Source organism: Corapipo altera, unplaced genomic scaffold (assembly GCF_003945725.1).
Source record: "Corapipo altera isolate COAL_440 unplaced genomic scaffold, ASM394572v1 249, whole genome shotgun sequence".
Taxonomy (NCBI): Eukaryota; Metazoa; Chordata; class Aves; order Passeriformes; family Pipridae; genus Corapipo; species Corapipo altera.
Window position 1 is genome coordinate 585592 of NW_020884982.1, and position 23261 is coordinate 608852.

General features: G+C 45.5%; 1 protein-coding gene across 1 annotated transcript in view; it reads left to right on the forward strand.

Annotated features, from left to right (window-relative positions):
• The first annotated feature begins 2512 nt into the window (after window positions 1-2512).
• Window positions 2513-23261, forward strand: part of LOC113957984 (potassium voltage-gated channel subfamily A member 5-like) — a 28739-nt gene continuing 7990 nt past the window's right edge. Inside the window, 2 exon segments of the mRNA XM_027665936.1 lie at window positions 2513-2808; window positions 2810-5915. Of these exon segments, the coding sequence (XP_027521737.1) occupies window positions 2513-2808; window positions 2810-4421 (1908 nt within the window). The 3' untranslated portion in view covers window positions 4422-5915.

Genomic DNA, 23261 nt, shown 5'->3' on the forward strand with positions numbered 1-23261 from the left:
AAAGAGTTCGGGGTTTTAACACCAAACTCAAAAAATGAAGTCTATTAAACAAAAATTGCCCTTTAAAACTCCCTGCTTGGAGCAGATGTTTCCTCCCCTTTAACATCATCCTCCCCCTTTTTCTTCACCCTTTTCTCCCTACTTCCTTTGTACCCACATCTGCAGATACCATACTAGATTCTCAGAACTGGTAAAGCTGCAAAATAGTCACAAGTTACTCAAATGTTATACAAGAAGCTGTATTTTCCTAAGATATCAATTAATAACATACATTTTCTTCATAGGGTTTTCTGTGAGGCTTTCATCCTGGTGAATTTGGGCAAGTCTTTCTCTGCACTTTAGCATAATCCCATCTGCCTGCAAATTCAGGATGTGAACACCACAACACAGTATTTAGAAAGGCTAGAAACTTGGTTTGAAGGGAGAATTTAAATTCAGAGTAATCTCTCCCAGGCGTTCCCTATTATTGATGAAGGAATGACAGAATGGATACAATCATTTGAGAGGCAGTAAGTTTACTAGCCCTCTGTGCACTTTATTGTGCTCTCTGTCGTGCCCATCATCACAAATGTCTGGGGATGTTTCCTCTTGAAATATTATTATTCCTGATAATAATAATGTTTGGAGGGAGAATGCCTTACATTAAAGCAGCTGACAGAGCTGGAAAACCAGATTAATTTTCCAGTGTGGAAGCCCTTCTCTGGTTATAATCCCTGACATGCCTTGGCAACAGATCAGCCACTACTTGTTGGAGTGCACAGGTGTGTTTATGGTGTGTCTGTATTTATTGTGGACTTTGCTAGTCCCAAGGGCTGTTATACTACATTTTGCAAATTTGATACATTATTCCATTAAATAGCTTTAAATCAGAGGGCTGTTCTTTTCAAAGAGGTTGCTCTAGAAACTTATCTGTAATTTTGCTTCTAGGAATTACTTGTGTGAGTAAAGAGGTCCTTTACTTCACTGGCACGGTGGCAAAACAGGTCAGTGATTCTGTACTCAGTTCTCAGAGGTAAATTACAGAACATGGGCAAATCACCACTTACAGAAACTATTTAATGCAGTTATGGTTTTCTATTTTGGCACTGCCTTTAATATCTTTGGGCATATTTAATATGCAGAGGTAATGTTTTAAATTAAGGGAAAACCACTAAGCACAGTGAATCTCTGTAAGCTGCTTGATGGAGCTATGAATATTACCATAAGGATTCAGGAAAAATGTCTCCGCAGTGATGCCAACTGGAAAGCAAAAATGGTTTTTCACCTTATTTCGTATTTACACTCGATTTTGTTAGAAACCCAGAAACTCCACAAGAGTGGAGCGGTGTATATGCAGATAGGTTCTCATCCTACAGTATTTATATACATATTTAGTATATTCACCGGTAGACCTTGAATAGAATGAATGATTTCATGGTTTGAATACAGAAAGTGAGATCTTAGCATGGACTGTATTACTGAACTGTAACTGAAGTCATTGTGCAAAGCTGCTTCGATTCCTTTTCTCTAATAAAATGTGCTTCTACTGAAATGTTTCAGACTTGGATATGGGTTTAAGAATGCATCAGAGGGAAAGAATAGCCCCGTTTGCAAACGCTCACATGAAGGTAGAAATGTTGTCTGCTGGCGTGGGAAGCACCTTTTGGAGCTGCACTAATTCCACGAGAAACCGGGGGGAGGAGGAGAGGGGGAGAGCAACCGCAAATCTAAATAAAAATACCCAATTCCTTCCTTTGTTCTCATTCCACTGGGAAAAGCGCGGGGGCAGATACGCGCCAAGAGGCGCCAGGAATCCCCGGGGCTGTCGGTTCTGATTTTCATTAGAGGTGAGTGGGGGTTTGCAGCTGCGCGCAATCCCTTCAGCGAGCAAATCCACGCGTGGGGGGCCGCTCCGTAATCCCCAGGCGCGGCGGGGGCGAGGGCTGGGGGAGCGTGAGGGAGCCCCGGGGGGCGGAGGGCGAGCTCAGCCCCCCCTCCCCGGGCACAGGTACCCGCGGCGCCCGCCTTCCCGCATCCGCGGAGCGCTCCCCGCGCCGCGAAACCTGTGGGCATCCCCGGGGCACGTGTGGGCATCCCACGGCTGGAACCCGCTCCCAGAGCTCATCCGCGACTCGACGCCGATCCCTTTTGGCGGGGCGGGGCGGGGCGCGGTGGGATAGGATGCGCGGCATCCCAATTGTCCCCGGGGGATGCTGGCGCTGCCTGCACGGGGGCGCGGAGCAGGAGGGATCCTCTTTGACGTCAAGCGCCCATAATATAATGATCGCTCGTTCATATCCGGGTCCCCGGGCGGCTCCCCCGGGCCGCGCTCGGCCGCGCTCGGCCGCGCAGTGAGGGGAGGCGGGTCGGGCAGGGCAGGGCAAGGCAGGGCAGGGCAGGGCAGGGCAGGGCAGCGCGGCCGCCCGGAGGTGCCCGGCGGCGGCGGCAGCGGGGCCGGCGAGCGCAGCATGCCCGCCGCCTCAGACGCGCCTGCCTCCCGCCGCCGCCGCTGCTGCTGCTGCCGCTGCTGCCCATGGAGATCGCGCTGGTGACTCTGGAGAACGGCGGCACCACGGCCATCGCGGGTGGCGAGGATGCCGCGGCCGCCGGCGGCCGGGCACGCTGGCGGGGCAACTTGCTACACATCGCGGGCTCGCCGCAGCTGAGCGACGGCAAGGAGGGAGCCCCGCCGCCCGCGCCGCCGCCGATGCCACCGCCGCCGGGGGACGAGGAGCCCGAGCGGCCCCCGCCGAGGGACGAGGATCCGGAGCGGCCCCCGCCGGGTCCCCGCGGGAGCGGCCCCCAGGAGCGGCCGGCGGAGGGACGCGCCCCCCCCCGCGCCCCCCCGGCCGCCGCCCCGCGCCCCCCGCCCCGGCGCGGACGTGGGACCCCCGGAGGAGGGGGGACACCGCCGGGGCATGGCCATGGCAGCGGCGGGGGACGAGGAGGAGGAGGCGGCGGCGGCGGTGAACCCGGGCGCCATGCACCACCAGCGGGTGCTGATCAACATCTCCGGGCTGCGCTTCGAGACCCAGCTGGGCACCCTCAATCAGTTCCCCGACACGCTGCTGGGGGACCCGGACAAGCGCATCCGCTACTTCGACCCGCTCCGCAACGAGTACTTCTTCGACCGCAACCGGCCCAGCTTCGACGGCATCCTATACTTCTACCAGTCCGGGGGAAAGCTCCGACGGCCCGTCAATGTCTCCATCGATGTCTTCGCCGACGAGATCCGCTTCTACCAGCTGGGTGAGGAGGCCATGGAGCGCTTCCGGGAGGACGAGGGCTTCATCAAAGAGGAGGAGAAGCCCCTGCCCCGCAATGAGTTCCAGCGCCAGGTCTGGCTCATCTTTGAGTACCCCGAAAGCTCCAGCTCAGCCCGGGCCATCGCCATCGTCTCCGTGCTGGTCATCCTCATCTCCATCATCACCTTCTGCCTGGAGACCCTGCCCGAGTTCAGGGACGAGAGGGAGTTGCCTGTGCCCCTGCCTCCACAAGGTGGAGGTTTGAATGGCACCACTGGGGACTCCCCACCCATGCAGCCCCCCAGCAGCCTGGCTGACCCCTTCTTCATCATCGAGACCACTTGCGTGATCTGGTTCACCTTTGAGCTCCTCGTGCGCTTCTTCGCCTGCCCCAGCAAGCCCGAGTTCTCCCGCAACATCATGAACATCATCGACATCGTGGCCATCATCCCCTACTTCATCACCCTGGGCACCGAGCTGGCCCACGAGCAGCAGCAGCCCGGGGCTGGCAGCAGCAATGGGGGAGGGGGCCAGCAGCAAGCCATGTCCCTGGCCATCCTCAGGGTCATCCGTCTGGTCAGAGTCTTCAGGATCTTCAAGCTCTCCAGGCACTCCAAGGGGCTTCAGATCTTGGGACAGACTTTGAAAGCCAGCATGAGGGAGCTGGGCCTCCTCATCTTCTTCCTCTTCATCGGGGTGATCCTCTTCTCCAGCGCCGTCTACTTTGCTGAGGCCGATGACCCTGAGTCTCATTTCTCCAGCATCCCTGATGCTTTCTGGTGGGCAGTGGTAACCATGACTACTGTGGGCTATGGGGACATGAGACCTGTCACTGTGGGGGGCAAGATTGTGGGCTCCTTGTGTGCCATTGCAGGTGTGCTCACCATCGCCCTCCCTGTCCCTGTCATTGTGTCCAACTTCAACTACTTCTACCACCGAGAGACTGATCACGAAGAGCAATCTGTCCTCAAAGACGAGCACAGTAGCGCTCAGGGCAGCACAGCGGGGGCAGATGCGAAGAGAAGACCCAGTACAAACTCTCTGAACAAATCTGTTGTGCACTTGGAAAACAGTGAGGAGTTCAACAATGGCACCAGCTCCATAGAAAAAGCCACTATCAAGGCAAAAAGCAATGTAGATCTCAGAAAATCCCTCTATGCTCTCTGTCTGGACACCAATAGGGAAACAGACCTGTAAGGAGAGGAGAGAGTTAGAGTTCAGAGATGTAGAAAGATTTACTGGTGTCAGAAACTTGCTACTATAATTATTCTTTTAGCACCAGTTAGTTTTTTAAGTCAGGCTGTATTTTCTAAACTGATCACTGTCCTGAGCAGTCCTCCAGGAATACATGTTTTTATGTTCTTTTTCCATGACACAAAGGGTCACCTATTTTTAAAGTAGACTAAGAATAAGCTACGCTCCATGATGCAGGAGCTGGTAAATTATGACAGTAAAAAATCTAATTTGTAGAAACTTACTGTAGCAAATGGTGGTTGGTTTTAAATGGGGAATTTGTAACCAATTCAGTTGCTCCAAGTTTAGTATTAAAGAGTTCGGGGGGATGTGTGTGTGGAGAATGAATGGACTGGGGGGGGAGGGAGGTTGAGGGCTTTTGTACTGTAGTTTCAAATTGAAATAATTCCAATATATTTTATATTTGTATGAGTGTATTTATGGTTGAGAGGGGATTTCTTATTCCTGTGAAATATGACATCATTAAAGCACTAGGAACATTAGCAGATCAGCACTTTCAGAGTTTTCCACTTGTGATCAATACAGATCTGGTTATCCTGTATGTGAAGTGAATTTGGTGCTTTGAACCCTATAGCAGAAAACTTCTGTTGTCTTGATATGTTAGTTTCTTGTGAGCCTTAAATTATTAAATATTGTAGATATACTTCTTTATAAATAATTTTATTACCTTCCTGTTTCAGAATTTCTAAATAATTCAGTCATGTGCTTACTGTCCCCACCGTGAAAGTATGTGCAGCTTTTTTTTTTTTTTTTGGTAGTTTTAGAGTTTTATACCTTTGTTATATTTTTGAGACTGAAAGTATCTTTTCTGTCTGCTGTTACTGGTTTCGGTCCAAGTGCACAACAGATCAAAAGCATGAGGGAGTGGACAGACATAACAAGAAAGTAGAATATCAGTGCAATATCTGCAAAACTGTTTTCGTTGTATGCTCCAGGTTACTTTGGCACGTGTATCAGTCACCTTTATGTATGCACACACCACTTGTGTACACAGTTCACTGGTTTTAGTAATAACAGACTGGGAATGGATGGCACTTGAGGAGTCTAACGTGGCATGCCGTGATACTTCAATAACCATTGCGTGGCTTATATCTCAGGCTGGGATGGAGAGCATCATCTTTCATCAGAACACATCCTTGTTTGCTTTTTATTTCCAAACAAAACCTTCTCAGTGCTGTGGATTTTACAGTTAAGATGATGTTGAAGGACAAGTGACACATTCATTGTCTTCCTCAGTGTGGTACAGTTTGCTAGTGAAGACTGACACGAAGTTGCTCCTTTAACTCAAAGAGCTGTGTTACCTTTTTTCTTGCAAAGGACATCTCTGTTTCCCCCTCAAACTCCTGTTTTATTGCTGAAGGATGTTCCATGCCTTTCCCACACACAGTGGCACAGCAAGACTAGCAGAAAAAGAAGGCTTGGTTGTCAACACTCCAGGTTTGTTTCTGACAAATTTTCTAATATAACTAAGTAAATCTCAGTTGGGATTATAATTTATGCAAGTACCTCAGATGTATGTACTGCCATAAATTTAAATCAGCTTTGCAGAGCAGCACTCTGACATTGTCTGTAGCCAGACACAAATGCTGCTTCCCTGCCCTTTACTGTAGCCTCTAAAGATAATGCCCAAATGCATCATGTTTTTTTCCTTCCTATTCAGTAAAATAAGTGCCAAGCAAATCGTAGTTTTCATGAATACAGAGCTCAGCCCAAACCCCTGGGGTGAGAGGAAGGATGTTGAATCTGATAATAGAGAACAGCATCTTTCACATTAATTTTAGGTGTAGGTTTCTTGTTTATCTGTTTATTTAGGTGGGAAGTGATGCCATAATACGCTGAGAAGCTGCAACAAGACTGACAGGCAAAGTGTCCCATGCAGCTGCACTCCAGTCTCAGGCAGATCCTGTTTGCTTTGATGGGAGTTTTTGCATCAAAGGGAAGCGCAGAATCAGCTCTTTGGGAAGGCTGAATCTAAGATGAAACAAAGAAGTGCTATAATTCCCTGTTGCACATGCTGAGATCTAGATCACTGAAGAACTTAAAGCTTTTTGCTCAGGTGAGTAGTTTGATTTGCTTTCACTGATCAAATCCATCTGACTCACCTGAAGAAGTACCAAGCAATTCAGTGAGTCTTTTAGGATAAAATGTTGGGTTTGTCTTTCTGTAACTACTCCCCCCAGCTTCCTGATCATTTTTGCCATCCAGAGTTTGGTCTTCCAATTGCATGTTGTGTTGAATTGGACTGTCAGCTCCTCCGAGCAGGGACAATGTGTTCATACAGTCCCTTGTTTAACAGTAGAACCCTGCATATGGATATTAGTGATCTGAATTACATCACTGTAGTTATTGCATTTAGTGGAGTAACACTAAGCTGATGTAGGTTAAAAAGAGATCAGGGCGATGGGGGGTGGGATGAGCTGATCTTAAAGCCCATTGGTGATCTAAAGGGAAGACTTTGTCTTCCTCCCTCCTTTTCAGTTTTCCCCTTCCCACTGTGTGCCCTTTTGTTGCTTACGCTGAACTGGTTCTGTCCTTGGTGGAAGTGCAAGCGCTACCTTCTCTTCCAGGAGCTGCTTGAGCTCACTCACCTGACAGAAAATCCAATGTAGCAACAACAAAGTAGATCTTTTTCTGTCAAATTAGTGAGCTGGTAAGCAAGTGAGTGCCAGAGCCAGCGAGAGGAAGGGATGGGAGAGGTCAGTGGTGCAGGGAAGTGGGAAGCAAGGGGGAGTGAAATCCTCACCCTTCCACGGCAGTGAACTGTGACATTATCAGGGCTGCCTGTTAAACCCTACTTCATGTTTGCAGAGATACCGTAGGACTGTCTTGCAAGGTGCTGAGGGTCTTTAACTTCCCATGAGAGCCAAGCTGCTAAATTCATCTTCAGATTCTAGCATATGGAATCATAGAATGGCTTGGGTTGGAAGGGACCTTAAAGATCATCTTGTTCCAACCCCCCAGTCAACCTTGTCCCCAAGGCAGGGACAGCTTCCACTAGACCAGGTTGCTCAGAGCCCCATCCAACCTGGCCTTGAACACTTCCAGGGATCCACAGTTTCTCTGGGCAACCTCTTCCACTGCCTCACCACCCTCACAGGGAAGAATATTTTTCTAATCTCTAATATGTGCCCTGCCACAACTGAGAGTAGAGTTTGTCCCAACAAAAACCTAGCCTAGTGAAAGCAAAATACCCTGACTGCTGCAATGAAATCTGTACAAACTTGTCAAATTATTCCTCAACCTTCAGTTTAAATATACTGTGTTTTGCCATAATAATGCAACAGAACTTTCCAATAAAAAGAAAACCAATTATTCTCAAAATGTAGCTGAAAAAATTTTTTTTTTTGCTTGTGTTTCTAAAGAGTTATCAAGCACAGTTCAGGCAAACTCAGCTTTGACACCTTCTTTACAAATAATGCATAATTTCTATTGGCTTTTAAGGCAGTAGAGAATTTGCTTTCTAGTGAGAGAGGCTGCTGCCAAACACTGAGTGACATGACCAGAAACATGCAGCAAGGCATTGAGCGTGGGCTCAGCTTTAAGCACATGCTTGAAGTAGCATAGTGCTCAGCAGGTGTTTTTGATGGACTGATCTTTGAGACTGTGAGTTTTGAGATCAGGAGTGGGACTTTGATGATCCTTTGTGGGTCCCTTCCAACCTGGGGTATTCTGTGGTTATTTGAAGATGAACTACATACTGTGCTGAAACCTTGGCCTTCTCCTTGGACTTTGGGGCAAATATGTAAGTTCGTGGTACAGTCTGTGAGTTGGAAAAGAAGTGGTTCTGTAGGACACTGTGTTGAGAACACCAGATTATTACTACAAAGAGGGCGTGTTTCTGCAGCCACTAACTCATCAGAGCAGTCCTCTTGACATGATCCACTGATCCTGTCAGGATCCTGTCAGGATCAGTTGCAAACCAAGCACCAGGGTTATCTGCATGAAGAACTGCAGCTTTGGCCTGGGTGAGGGTGTAATTCCACTTTCCAGCAGCGAGAACCTACTTTTGCTGTAATAGATTTCAGGATCAAGAAGCTTCACTGGGCTCAGCAGGCAGCTGGTGTCCGTGCTTGGGATACAGAGAAGTGCAGAAGACACTAAATGATGCAAACTTCTGCCAGAGAAGAGTATGCAAGTAAGAGAGAACTGGGGAAATATGAAATGGGAAGAGAGTTTTGGCTGCATGTACCAGTTCTAAGCCCATTACAAGAAGGAAATCTGTCCTGCCTGTTACCGATTTTATCTTAGCTGGCCTGGAATGAATAGCAAGCTGAATAAAACCTCTTTGCCATATCAAAAGCGTCAAGATAAGCTTAATGAATAGCAAATAATTGGAATCAGATAAAAAAAAGCCAAACAAACCCAACTGAACAACAAACCCACACTTTTTTGTAAAGTCTTTTGACTAGGAGCTACAACATGGAAGATTTCTCACCCCACACATACTTACATGCCATAGTTATTAATGGCTTGTCATTTTGTGTGGGACAGTAGGTACTAAAATGGATTCTTCCATGTTGGGGATACTGAGGTGAATGTTCATTTGGGTCACCAGTAATGTAAGTTTAGTTTGCTTAACCTGGCCCCAAGGGGAGTCTGCATTTCCCTTCCATTTTTCCATCATTCTAAAAAAATGATAAAGCAGTAACTAGCAGTTATATAATACCATTCACCTCTGAGTGCTTTATGAACAATAGGACAATGATCTGTATACAAACAGGGTGAAGAAAAGGCTGTGGAAGGGAAGACAGAGCATTTCGAAGGGGGAGAGAGGTACAAATAGGAATGGGCTTGGCTGGACTGGGACATATAAAATGTAGAAGTCAGGGAAGAGAGAGATTCACCCTGTGGTCTCTCGCTTGGCTCTTAGTGGCTCTGCAGGCAAAGGCTGTGTGCCAGCAGCTGTGCACTGTGACCCATCTGGTGGGGTCACTGAACATAGAGGGGACCTAATGCTGCTCTGAACGGCACAAACAAATCCCTCTTTTGTGTGCTTTTTTCATTTGGACCCCGTAAGGAGAACATGGCACTTCTGCTGGCTGTTCCCTGGACTCTCATGATGCAAACACCCCTGTTCTGGTGGAGGTGGTGGCGATGGGGTTCTTGATCCACACTGAGTACTGCTCTGGAGCAGCTTGTCTTCTCCATAAGCTGACATTCACTTCTCATTGGGTAACAAAGCAAATATCAGTGCACTTCCAGTCTCGTGGAAGATACATGTGCACACAAAAAGTCTTACTCTTCTGAAATATATCACAGAATCATTTAAATTGGAAAAGCACTCCAAGATCATCCAATCCAACCTGTGCCCATCCCCACCTTGTCCTCCAACCCAGAGCACTGAGTGCCACGTCCAGTCATTCCTTGGACACCTCCAGGGGTGGGGACTCCACCACCTCCCTGGGCAGCCCCTTCCCATGCTTAACCATCCTTTCTGTGAAGAAATTTTTCTTCCTGACGTAGTATCAGTGCAGCTCGTGCTGAGGTCAAACGGGGAGAGCGTTTATGGGCACGTGATGGTGCCACTGGGCCATGGTGAGGGACAAGCTCCCTTGCTGACATCTGTTCCAGTCAGTTAGCAAGATGTCATGACAAGTTATGAAATTTGACAAGAGCCTCCAGGCTGACTGCTGCCAGACTTGGGGAATAATGAAAGGAGGGCTTTAAGCACCTAATCAAGACTTTGGCCTTGCTACTTGGCCGGTGGTAGGATCGGTGTATTGTCAAGCAGTCGGTGTGTTGGAGACATCTCAAAATAACAAGGTTGATCCTGTTCAGGACAGAGGGGCAGCAAGGAAACTGTGAGACAGAGTTTTAAGAGCATCTGCCTGCCTTTGGTGCAGCTTTAGCCTGTCATTGTGTGACCTCCAGCCTCATTCTGTAGACTAATATAGCTACAAATGTCTAAAAAATTAAATAGAAAAGGTCTTTATAATAATAGAGTCTATGAACAACCAAAGTTGTTGTTCCAAAATCATTCTGACAAGGCTTATGCCTTCAGCACCACTAAATGTTTTTTTAAGAATGTGTCATTTAGTGTATTTGTAGCTTTTGTAGTGTTTGCTTTGTGGTTGGTTGGTTTTGGGGTTTTTCTTTTCACTTTCTTGTTGTATGCATTAACTGCTCCCCAGGCCTCCTTGTCTGCTTGTTAAAGTTCTGTTGCTCATGCCTAAATCTGGGACCTCAGGGTGCTGATATTCTTCAGTGAGTATCATGCTCTCTGACATCACTGTGTCAGTTTATAGGAGGAATAAACACAGAAATTCTCCAGTAGCTACCTGTGGGTCCATTGGCCAGAACACACCCCATTTTTGTATGATGAAACGTTGTGAAAGATGTGGGCCTTGTGTCAATAAAGTCATATGAAATGAAAAGCTTTATGTTAATTGGAATAGGAAAATGGTAAAGCTCATAATGACATAAGTAAAAAATTAATTGGAATTAGAAGCTGCAAAGAGAAATATCAACTTGTTTTAAGACAAAGAACAGCATTCAGGCACAATTAGTTTATATATTGCAATGCTTTCTTACTTGTTTAATGTAGTAATGTAGTGTCCTTATTTGGACTGCAACATCATTTGTTTTCAGTGAATTTCTCCATAGTTTGACTTGGTGTGACATGAAAATGAGGTTACCCTTTCCAATGGAACAATGTTGCTTTGAATTTTCAGGAAATTCACCTGATCTCCAGAAATGACCTGATCTAATAGTAAAATTAATAACCTTCCTAGCTGGCAACAAAACGTTTCCATTAGAGTGGGGGCTTCCCAGAACACATAATCTATATGATTATTGCAGAATTAATAATTTTCCGGATAGCATGTAGAATTTACCAACAGTATTCTGCAAAATTCTCTCCTGTATTAGTAATTCACTTTCATCAGGGGTATGTTTCCAAATAAATCAGCACAGGTTTTAATACTTGATTGACAGGCTGGAGACAGAAAAGGAAGATATACCTGATTTCTGTGTTTCAACTATGGTGTGCCATGGAGACTGTAATTTACAATCTTGTGGTAAAATTCCTTCCTTTATGTGGTTGCACTCCAATGGTGAAGTCCCAGCACCTTTTTCCCAAAAAAATCTCACAACTATATACCAGGATTTTCCTTGTTCCCTTCAGAATTAGTAGGGATTAGTTATATGCTACTATACTTCATTTGCTCAGGCAAGTTCAACACATGGAAAACCTCTTCTTCTTCTTCCAGTTCCTCTCCTTCCTGCCTGTTTGTAAGTAGACTGAGGAGGTGAAAAATTATTTGAATTATGTAAGCAGTGTAGCCTTATAATTTTTTTCTGTCTTGTTTAAAATTGATTTGAAAATCCACAGGAGTGTAATTGAGGGAAGGCTTTACCACGAATTTGCAGAGCAAATTATTATAGGTTTTTTATTTCAGAAAACACTATAATTTTCAAGGCAGTGCTGCATAAGAGGTTTATTTAAAGGAAGGTTAATGTGAAAATACATGTTGTTTTATTATGCAAGAGAATGATGCAAAGAAACAGTCAGTCTGCAAGGTGACAAAGATCATTCTGGGAAGGAATACCCTCTAGCTAAAGCTTAGCCACTGTACTTTGAAGGAGACAATCTTCCCGAAGCCAAATAAGAAGCAAAGGCAAGAGCAGGAGTCTATAGCTGAGATATCAGGGCATTTGCCTAAGTGAGGAATGGTGGCTCACAGAGTTGTTTCTGGATTTCAGCCACTGGGCAAAATACCTGCACAATATCTCTCAGGATCGTGTGTCAAAAGCTTGCTCAGTGCTTTGAAAGGAAGGATATGGGTACCCATCTTTAGGAGAGTGTGCTAAAGTGTGGATCCAAAGCAGACACTGGCATCTTCCTGCAGACTTGGGGGAGTAAGTCTCAACAAATGACAAAATTTCTGTCAGATTCCCGTTGCCCACTTGATCTCCATCCCAGTGATGCTGACAACTGATACTGACAACAGAGCAGAGGCTGAGAAGTTTAGGGCTTTGGAGCATGAGAGAGAAATCTCTCTGGGAGGTTTGGAAACACTGTGCATTTCAAAATGGAATTTGCACTGCCTCTTGCTAGTGGAAAAAGGGGGTAGGTTCTGTTCTTAATAAGGAAGCTGGATATTCCACTAAGGAGGAGATATGAATTCTCATAGACATCCTGACTGCATCTATATTAGAAAATGAAATGTGCCCAGGACCATTCCCTGGCACTGAGGCCAGCTGGCAGCAGCAGCCTGTGTTCATGCTGTTGGAGGCTCCCTCTGAAACAAGGTGTTCGGCACACAGCCTAGTGGGCTCTGTTCCTGGCCTCTGCTGATTCCCACATTGTGCCTCGGAAGTATTTTGGGAGACAGTTCTTGAGTATGGACTTACCACCGTGACCAGGAGCCTTTAACAGGGTAGTTGACTGTGATTAATTGCTTGGGAACATTCCCTCAAACTGTTTAGGTGGCAAGTGCGAATATAGCCCTGCTTGGATGCAGCATCTTGCCCTCAGGCAATTTCTTGGGAGTATCTTGAAAGCTCTACAGGTTCACCCTGTTGGTACATTCTTACCTTAAACAATAACCAGTCTCTATTCACTGAGCAGTTATTTCTGCTGAAATCCGTTCTCATCTAACTCTGCTTCCACCTGTGCTCATCTATATTCAACTCTACTAAAAGTCACCACACAAAACCCCAACTTTTCTAACTGCACATAGAGGAGCACAAGTGAGAGGGGGATACTGTTGCTGTGGTTTTTGACTGATTTTCCTGTTTGCACAGCCCCAGTGTAGGGTGTACCTTGTGTTTCACTCACTGCATCTTCTAATTCTGCTTGGAATCACAACTGAGGCCCTGGTGGCCAAGCACATTCCCTGGTCTTGCTTATCCATCAGGCTGCACCATAAAATAACTGGAAATTAAAAAAAAAATATAAAGAAAAAAAACAAAAACAAAAACAAAAAACCAAACCACCAAAACCAACCAACCAGAAAAACAAAAAAAAAAAAGAAGGAAGCGTTGGACACACACTGCATGCAGTAAAGTTCATGGTCAGCCTCACCTAAACAATCTCCTGCAGATGTTTGCCTGGTCTCTCTGACATGGACAAGGCCCTTCTGTGCTGGTCCAGAGTGTTTTCATTGTGGACTAAGTTTACTTACCTTTGCATTTGTGCTAAAACGATAATTTGGTCCTAAACTAATTACAAGCTGAAAGGGAAACAACAAAAGGAAAAGATAAATATGTACTTTTGAGCATCATTAGATTCCACAGGGCTTTGACTTCTCCAAATGCTTTGAGGGAGCCTCAGAAAAATGGGTATGCAAGGACTGGTATGAAAGCATCACTAAGCTTCCCTTACAAAATACTGGGATTTTGGATGTAACACTGGAAGCAAAATATTACAGGCATGTGTAGGTGTGTTTTAGGGCTACAGAAACCATGGACCACCCAGCATGGGCAGGACCACCACTAGAATTCTTCTGTGACTTCAAAGTGATTCTGGATCCCAGCAGCTGCTCTGCTGTGGTTCCCAGGGACTGGATCATGAGTTAAATTCAGTCAGACTGAGAAGAAGGAGTGCAAGTCTAGAAGTAAACTTCCACTTAAAATCTTTTCTGACACTGTAATCCATGGATCTTGACATCTCTAACTACAATAGTTTAAGATGTTAATGCTGTCAACCACACCAGCAAGTGGGTGAGAAGTAAGTCCCTCTGAAGGAACCACTAAAGACAGGTGAACCTATCAATGGGCTTCCCTTTTTTAGGGTTGGGGTTTTTTTCCCAGAAGCATCCCATATGATATTCCACTGAACATGGTCCTTCTCCTGGTGACTCAGTTTTCTCCGTTGTCTCAGTCCTCTGACGTAGGTTGTCCTTCTTCAGTAGGAGTGGCAGGACAAGACCCCAGAGTACTGAAGGGCTCTTTAGTGATGGCAAATGTTCTGGACAATAGAATTTCGGAGGAATTCCTGATGTGGAAGTGGTTTCCTTCAGCAGATTAGTGGGCAGATGGTTTAGTGTGAGTGTCATGTAGAAAAGGCCACCAGAATGTGGAGTCTGGAATGCCGAGGTGCCCCCTCTGGAAAGTCTGGTGAAAGTTTTTATGTCAGGGTATCAGTCTTTGAGGTCTGTTTCAACAATGAGTAAGGTTAAAAACTCTGTTTATCATATCTGTGAGTTAATACTTAGAGAGAGGACACAGAGTTAAAACGCACGTGTAGAAAACATGTAAGATTTGCAAGGAAGTAAAGTGTAATACAAGAGCATTACTCCTTCTTGGAGGGAGGAAAATTCAATCACCATGAAAAGTGAGGGGGGGGAGGATTTTCTATTAATTTCCCAGAGGGAGAGAAATTGTAAAGTCATTTTTGCAGCATTCATGGACAGTGAAATATAAATTTTAAATATTTCGGAAGAACATCTTGCTCTCTTTTCACTCTGTAGTTACAGATTAGTCCATTCCAGGAATCCTGTTCAGATAGACTCGAGGCCTGCAGTCACATCCTTTGTTTTCCTTGATTCCTGACAGACCAAATTAAATGGAGATCTCTCCTAACAGCGATAAAATGCTGATGGCATGTGGTGTGAGGACAGTGTGGAAACAATATTGCTTGTTGCCTGAACTCAGCTTGCAAAATGGCATCAGGGCATGTCCTGTCTACACAAGTCTCTCAGACAAAGCAGGTGATGCCGGGGAGGTGTGTGAAGGGTTTAAATTTGGAAGAGAAGATAATATGAGACTGATGACTGGAACAAAATGCTCAAGCCAAAATGCTTTCTCCCTGGGGAAGCTCTCCCACAGTCAGACGCAGTGCTGTTTAGCTGTCTGGATTAAATTCCAGGACTGCACATGGCTCTTAAGGTCCTGCCTGGGACTTTTTTTTGTTTGCTGTTGGGTAACAAACCCAAACATACAGGAACAAGAACCTCACATACTATCCACTTCTCATCCCTGTGAAACCCTTGTCTGACTTTCCAATGGCATTGTCAGGGGTGTAAAATCGCTCTGTAAAATTTCCTCCTCTTGTTTGCATAGAGCCCAGAGACAGAACCCAGTGTAACATACTTCGAATTTGTTTTCCTTTTTAGAAGGGGCTTGTGTTTTGGATGTTTTTTTTCCCTGGGCTAATGTACATCTGATGTCAGGCTTCCCAGATGAGAATGGTTAGGCTGGTGTTGACATTTTTAGAAATATGTGCGAATGGAAAATATCCTGGGAGTGCTGCCAGTGGCTGATTTTGTAAAGTTTTAGTCTCTGCTGAATAGGAATCATGAGCCAGGTACCTGCACTGAAAAGAAGCCTTACTCATAGAGTGTCTTACCCAGGTGTGTGCCCTGAATGCATTCTTTTTTTTAAGGAAAGGGCAGGAATGAATTTCAGCAGACTGTGACTCATTCCCCTTTCTGACCAGATGACAAACAGCCAATTAGCATCTTTCCCAAAGGGAAAGATCTTTCCCAGGAGCAGCAACAGGGAAAAGTTCTGGCAAAAAAGGGGTTTTCCAAGGTTTAACTGTGAGAGTAGCAAAGTGGTTCAGACAAATCTGCCTGATCTGTGGCTGTTCCTTTCAGTTTGGTGCTGACATGACCGGGACAAAAACAGCGCAGAGCTGAGCTGATGTGCAGTGAATCAAACCTGCAGTTTTCCATTTCCCGGAGGGATGGTGGAGCTTGGAGGATGAGTGCTGCTGATTAATGATGCTATGAATGTCAGTAATTTTTATAGGTTTTGCATAGTGCTCACATTATCTGCCTCATCAGAGCAAATGTCTCCTTAGCAGCTCGTAGGCTCACGGGGGGTTGCACAGGGGTTAAAGCAGAGCAGGACTGCTCTGAGGGTGCCATATCAGCTCGCTGAGAACAGATCCACTGTGTCTATACCCAGGTTTGCAGCCAGCTCCCGCTGCTTTGCTGGCTCTGTTGAGTTTGGATCTCAGTAGGAGCCTGGAGCCAGGAGCTGGTGCTTTTCACTGAGGCAAAACAGTTCTCAGTGAGTGGCAGGGCCTTGCAGCTCCGGCGGAGCTCAGTGCTGAGCCGGCTCTGCTGACTGGCAGCGTCCTACCTCGGTGAGAAGCAGAATCTGCTGAGATGCCCCATGGCCACTGGTGGCTCTCCTTGTGCTTTGGTGGATGCATCACAAGCTGCCTGATGCATGGCAGGGTGCTTTTCTGCTTTTCAGCATCCTTCTCCCATCCCTCTCTCTGCTTCATAGAGGCTGCAGCTCTCTCTCATCATCATCATCATCTCCCTTCTGTTTGCCTTACACTCAGGTGTTGACAAGGCTGAGGGGATGTGGCTGTGCCCTGTGCTCCATACACCAGCCCATGTGCTGTGGAGCACATATTCTGGCCCTGGCAGCACTCCAAGGGTTGGCTTATGCTGTGGATGACTCCCCCTCACAGGGACACTGAGGCTTAGTGGTGCTTCTAGGTGGGATGGCTCTCTCAGCCAAATTTGGCAAAAGGACACTGGCCTTGAAGAAGATGATTTCTTTTTACAGCTTTTGGAAAGGTAGCTGACTGCCTGGGGGAAAGAAAGACCAGAATTAAAACTACTTCTCTTTGACATTAGCTCTCCTAAACTGTTGCTCTATCGAAAAAGGACAGACATGGTGAATACAGACTCTTGTGAAGTGCTGCAAATACTGAGAGATGGGGTTTATAGAATAACAGCAAGAAGCAGAGTTGTGCTTAAAAATAAGGCAAACAGCGGCAGAGTTTCTTCCTTCCTTCCTTCCTTCCTTTCTCCCTTCCTCCCTTCCTTCCTCCCTTCCTCCCTTCCTCCCTTCCTCCCTCTCTTCCTCTCTTCCTTTCTTCCTCTCTTCCTTCCTCTCTTCCTCCCTCCCTCCCTACTTCCCTCCTTTTCAGTACATTTTTCAGACATCTGACTTATCCTAAAGTGTGTTGTAACTGGGTAGGTACAGGAGCAGAGGGAGAGAGAACTCTCATGATTTCAGTGAGTTTGGGGTCAGGTTTATCATGGTCCAACACATGCCATCCTGGTGTTTGACAAGTTGATGGAAAAAACCCATGGGTTTAAAGCTTGTATCCTTTTCTGCAATGGTGAGCTGAGAAGCACAACTGAGCTCTAAACAACTTTCCATGATCACACAATGCTGGGGGTGCCGAAGAGTAGGGCCCGTTTCCTGGTGGGGAAACTAATACTTTAATTTTAAGGACCACGTGGTCACACTTTTTACCTACATATTTTATAGACATGAACTAAAATGAAACTCTAAGGTGCACCCAGCCAAAATAACTGTCATTTTACTGCTCTCTAGTGGGATAAATGCACTTTTCTGTGTTATCTGCAAATATGTTTATCACTCTAATCACTAGACTTTACCCTTCTGGTCTAACCAATGCAATCTGGTTTATTTATATTTTTATACTGTGTTCATCACAGATTGTCTGGATGAGACCCTTCCAATGATGTATAAATGCCATATAAAATGTGGCTAATAGCCCTCATATATTGGTTCTCTCTGGGCAGTGAAGCAACTGGGGGGGGTTAAAAAGAAAATATAGATATTTATATATTAACACTATGTGATTTCTGAGAAAAAAGTACATCTTGGAGTTTCCTTTGTCCTGCAGACTTTGTCTCCATCCCAAAAGAAGTGTTATTTCCAGGTCCCTTTTGGTAGGAGGTTTTGTTGAACTTCAGGAAAAAAAGAAAAATCTTGCTTTAAAATTAACCTGGAGCTCTGAGCTGATGTTTTTAGTACCTTGGGCCAAAGTTCTGTTTCTTCAGGGCTCAGTTCTCTGGCCAGATCGGTTCAATATATTTATCAACAACTTGGATGAAGGAGTTGAAAGCACCATTAGCAAGTTTGCTGATGACACCAAACTGGGGGGTAGCCTTGATAGATTGGAGTGTTGGGCTGTGATTGCTGGGGTGAAATATAACAAATGCTGGATTCTGTACCTGGGACCGAGTAATGACAGGCACAGGTACAAACTGGGAGAGGAGTGGCTGGAGAGCAGCCCTGCAGAGAGGGATCTAGGGGTGCAGGGGCATTGTGAGGCAGCAGTGTGTGCCCTGGCAGCCCCGAGGGCAAAGCCCATCCTGGGGGGCATCAAACACAGCCTGCCCAGACTGTCAGAGAGGGGATCCTCCTGCTGTGCCCAGCGTTGGGTTGGGAGTTCTGGGCCCCACGATTTCAGAAGGATGTGAAGGTCCTTGAAGGCATCCAGAGCAGGACAACAAAGCTGGTGGAAGGGCTGGAAGGAACGTGCTGTGAGGAGTGACTGAGGTCTCCTGGTTTGTCTAGTTTGGAGAAAAGGAGGTTGAGGTGCTGATCTCTTCTCCCTGGTATCTAGGGATAGGACACATGAGAATGGTTCAAAGCTGCACCAGGAGAGGTTTAGGACATTAGGACACATTTCTTTACCAAGAGGCTGGTCAGACACTGGCACAAGCTTCCAGAGAATCTTAAACCTGTCAGCATTTAAGAGACGTTTAGACTATGCCTTTAATCACATGCTTTAGCAGTGAGCCCTGAAGTGCTCAGGCAGTTGGCCTGGATGATCATTGTAGGTCCTTTCCAACTGAAAATATTCTATTTTCTATTTTTCTATTCCATTTTCTAGAGCTATGAATCACCCAGGAGAGAGGGCAGTTGTACTTGATTGGTTCACATTGATTCACAGGGTTAGAAGGCATTTGATCTACTGCCATTGTTAAGAGAGACAGCAAAATTTTGTCATCGATGTGGTGATGGATTTTTTGTGAAATCTGTTCAAAAATGGTGGTGAAATCTGTTAAAAGAGGGTGATGAAATCTGTTAAAAAACTGGTGATGCTTGCCTGACCAGACACTATCAATACTTTTTACTTTAAACCAGGCAAAACATACAGTATTTTTAGCAGATCAGGGGTGAACAGCAAGAGCCCCATATTTGAAATCTGATTTTTAAATTAATCATGTGATGCCGTGAAGTCTCACTCATGATTGTTAAATACTCAGCCTGTGCTACTCTGTAAAAATCAACCTTATTTTGAAAGAAATGCTGTAGAAGGGCTGCAAAAGAGCGGGCAGAGGCCCAAACATGCTCACCTTGAAGCCAGTCAGGACTTCCAGGGTCTAGAAGAATCTTCAGTGGAAGCTTTGTGTTCGTTTTCCCTTTATATTCTTTTACCACTGCAAAATAAACATAACAGTCTGCTGCAAAACAAATAAAAAATAATCTGCCATTTTTCTCCTGGCCATTTTGAAATAGTCTGCCCAAATAGCCAAAGAATGGCAGGCAGGCAGTTTGTGAAATCATTTTGCATGAGGGGATTTCAAAAAGCTTCCCCAAAAGCTACCTACAAGTTATTAACTCACATTTGGGAACCATCTGCCTAGTGGCTTTTTAAGATAATGCTATAAGCACACAGGCTAAAAGCAAGGAATATTTTACAAAAGCATATTTTCCAGAAAAAAAAAGAAAAGAAAAAAGAAAACAGAAAAGAGAAAAAAAGGAAGGGCAAATCCCCAAATAATTGAGGGAAAGACCAGACATTGGAGATAGAGTTTTTCTGAAGCTGTAAGCTCCAGTCTGGTGAGACCCCCCCCTGCAGTGCTGCCTCCAGTGCTGGGGGTCCATCACAGCAAGGACATGGAGCTGTTGGAGTGAGTCCAGAGGAGAGACCATCAGAGGGATGGAGCAGCTCTGCTGTGAGGAAAGGCTGAGAGAGTTGGGATTGTTCAGCCTGGAGAAGAGAAGGCTTTGAGGTGACCTAACTGGAGCCTTCCAGTTTCTGAAGGGAGCTCACAAGGAAGAGGGAGAGAGACTATTTCCAAGGGCCTGGAGTGACAGGACAAGGAGCAATGGCTTCAGACTGACAGAGAGTAGGTTTAGACTGGATATCAGGAAGAAATTCTTCCCTGTGAGGGTGGTGAGGCCCTGGCACAGATTTCCAAGAGAAACTGTGGCTGCCCCATCCCTGGAAGTGTTCAAGGCCAGGTTGGATGGGGATCTGAGGAACTTGATCTGGTGGAAGGTGTCCCTGCCCATGGCAGGGGGGTTGGAATGAGATGATTTTTAAGGTTACTTCCAGCCCAAACCATTCTGTGATTCTATGAATGGAACCTGGGCCAGAGATTCCCGCTCCGCCCTTTCTCAATTCGAAATGTGTTTGGACTCTGAAGACCAGTTCTACTCTAGAATTAAATGGAAATTTTGTATCTGGCTTCAGCAGGCAGAGGATCAAACAGCACTGCTGCCATTTTCAGTAAACTTTCGCACTGCTGGCTGAATTGAGCAGCAGTTGATCTGAGCCATGTTCTGAATTAGTGCCAAAAATCATTCTGGAAAAGGATGGGAATGAGACAATTATTCACTACCAGCTTGGAGCCTAAATTATGGTTCAGTCTGTTTCTGTGTTCTTTAGAAAGGCACCATAGGGCATTATATAAGTCAGGGTGTAACTGTCAGTAGATAATGCCTCATGTGGGGAAAATAGAGCTGCAGAAGATGGGAGGAATTTAAGGCAAATGAGACTTTTGGATTTACCTTAAGAAAACTTACCTGAGGGGTTACAAGTGATGGACTGATGCGTAAAGACCTTGTATAGCATCACAGCATGCCAGATTAGTATTAAGTATTTGAAAAGATAGCTGGAATAACAATCTGTTCCATGGGGTTTTTTGTCTGTAGTTTATAATCTGGATATTCCCTTAAGTATCCTGTCCCTTTGGAATCCAGTTAGGTTTTATATGATTACCTGTTTCACTAAGTTCTATAACTTAATTCTGTTTTGTGTAAAAAAGTAATTTCTTTTCCTGTTTATAAATTTTCTGCCTTTTATTTCACTGTCCCTGGCCTTTTTATCGCTTTTTTTCAGAGAACAAAAAGTCCCAATTTTATCTGATTTACCACGCTCTATATAGCATATATTTTGACTAGATTCTTCTTATTTGTATTCTCTGTAAGGAAAATAGTTCAGTCTTTCCAACAGCTTTCAGTTTATCAAGGCCCTGGATCATTCCCACATCTCCTGTAAGCCTTCTCTGTTTTGAACTTGAGGACCTAAAGCTGGATCCCAGAATGGTCTGATGCACTGATTAAAGATGACATGATGTTTTCAGCTTCACTCTCTTCTCCACATTCACCCTGTTACCTTTGTAGCTTTGACTGCACCTTGCACAGTGGACACAAGCCTTCACTTTTCAGGTAATGAGACTACATTGGTGATTTTTCACAGTTAGAATTAAAGCACTGACCCGAAGTGGTGGCAGCCAGATCTCTTGAATATTCACTGTACTAAGTGTCAGGCTGATTCAGATTTAAATTTGGGCAAGCTTCTTTCTAAACAGCATATCTATAAATACCCGTGGGGTGCTCAAGCCATTTTTCAAAACATATACAGACATTTAGGTTGCTGTAATACATGTGAGGATTTTTTCTTATAAATTAAGCAGCTGAAAGTTTTACTGGCCAGTTTGCTCTGTGTTGTTCTGGCTTTTTCCTCTTTCTTTGAAGGATGTCAAAATTCCTTTTGTCCCAACTACTGTAAAAAAATTGAGCATTTGCAGGCTGCTCTTTCTCATTTCTACCTTTCCAAAAAAATGTAAATATTCGTTGAAACAAGATTACCAGGGACCCTGGCCTGGTCTTCTCCCATGATTTCACCAAGTGTTTCACTCCCTGACAGTGGACATTCAGCCTTTAAGCAGGTACAGACTTTGCAGGAACAAATCCCTTCCAGTTTCTGAAGGGAGCCCACAAGGAAGATGAAGAGGGACTTTTCACAAGGGCCTGGAGTAACAGGACAAGGGGCAATGGCTTCAACCTGACAGAGAATAGGTTAGATTATACATCAGGAAGAAATTCTTCCCTGTGAGGCTGGTGAGGCCATGGCACAGGTTGCCCAGAGAAGCTGTGGCTGCCCCATCCCTGGAAGTGTCCATGGACAGGTTGGATGGGGCTCTGAGCAACCTGGGCTAGTGGAAGGTGTCCCTGCCCATGGCAGAGGGGTTGGAATTAGATGATTTTTAAGTTCCCTTCCAGCCCATTTTGGGACCCATTCTATGATTCTGTGAAATGACTGATGCATTCACTGTCCTTTGAACATGAACAAGGAGGTTATGACCTGCTGGGATCTAGTTGCATTGATCTAGTTGTTTCTGTGGCTCGTAGCAGGCCAATCTAGGCTGTGAGTGCTTTAACACAGTGCAGGATTTAGGACTCCACTGGGCACTGACTGTGTCCATTACTCAATCTGAGCGTAGTGATCTTATTTCTGAGATGTTCAGCTGTTGCAGTGAAAGTAAAACTGTGCACCTTGGTGGTGGGACTCTACTGAAACATCTTTTTCTCCTTTTCAATTTGTGAATGGCCTGGTTCTCTGTACAATCACCAGAGTTTTTAGCAAGACTGTCTTATCAAGCTGTCCTGTTAGTTCTGACAGCCTCCATGAGTCAGAGCAACACCTCCTACAGGCTTCAACAGCACCTGGGGAAGTCACACAGTCAGGCTCAACACTGCCTTGCCAGACTCAATTTGCCTTTGCTGACAGGCAAACCTGACCTGATGCTACTGTATATTAAGGGAGTTGGTATTGTTTCAGTAAACCCTGTATTTTTCTGGTGTGAAGGTGCTCCTGGTCTACACTCCAAGTTCACAGAGAAAAAGTCTGCACTTACAGAGCCTGTGTAGAGCAAGAACGAAGGAAAAAAATGCCTCGTGATTGCTCTCATAGTGCTGAAAGTATCTGATGTAATTAACCTGCATGTACGGAGAGGAAGGAGCTAATCGAGCCCTTACCCTGGCAGTCAAAGGGTGCAAGTTAGGTAATTGCCAAGTGCTTGTCTTAAAAACAATAGTCGC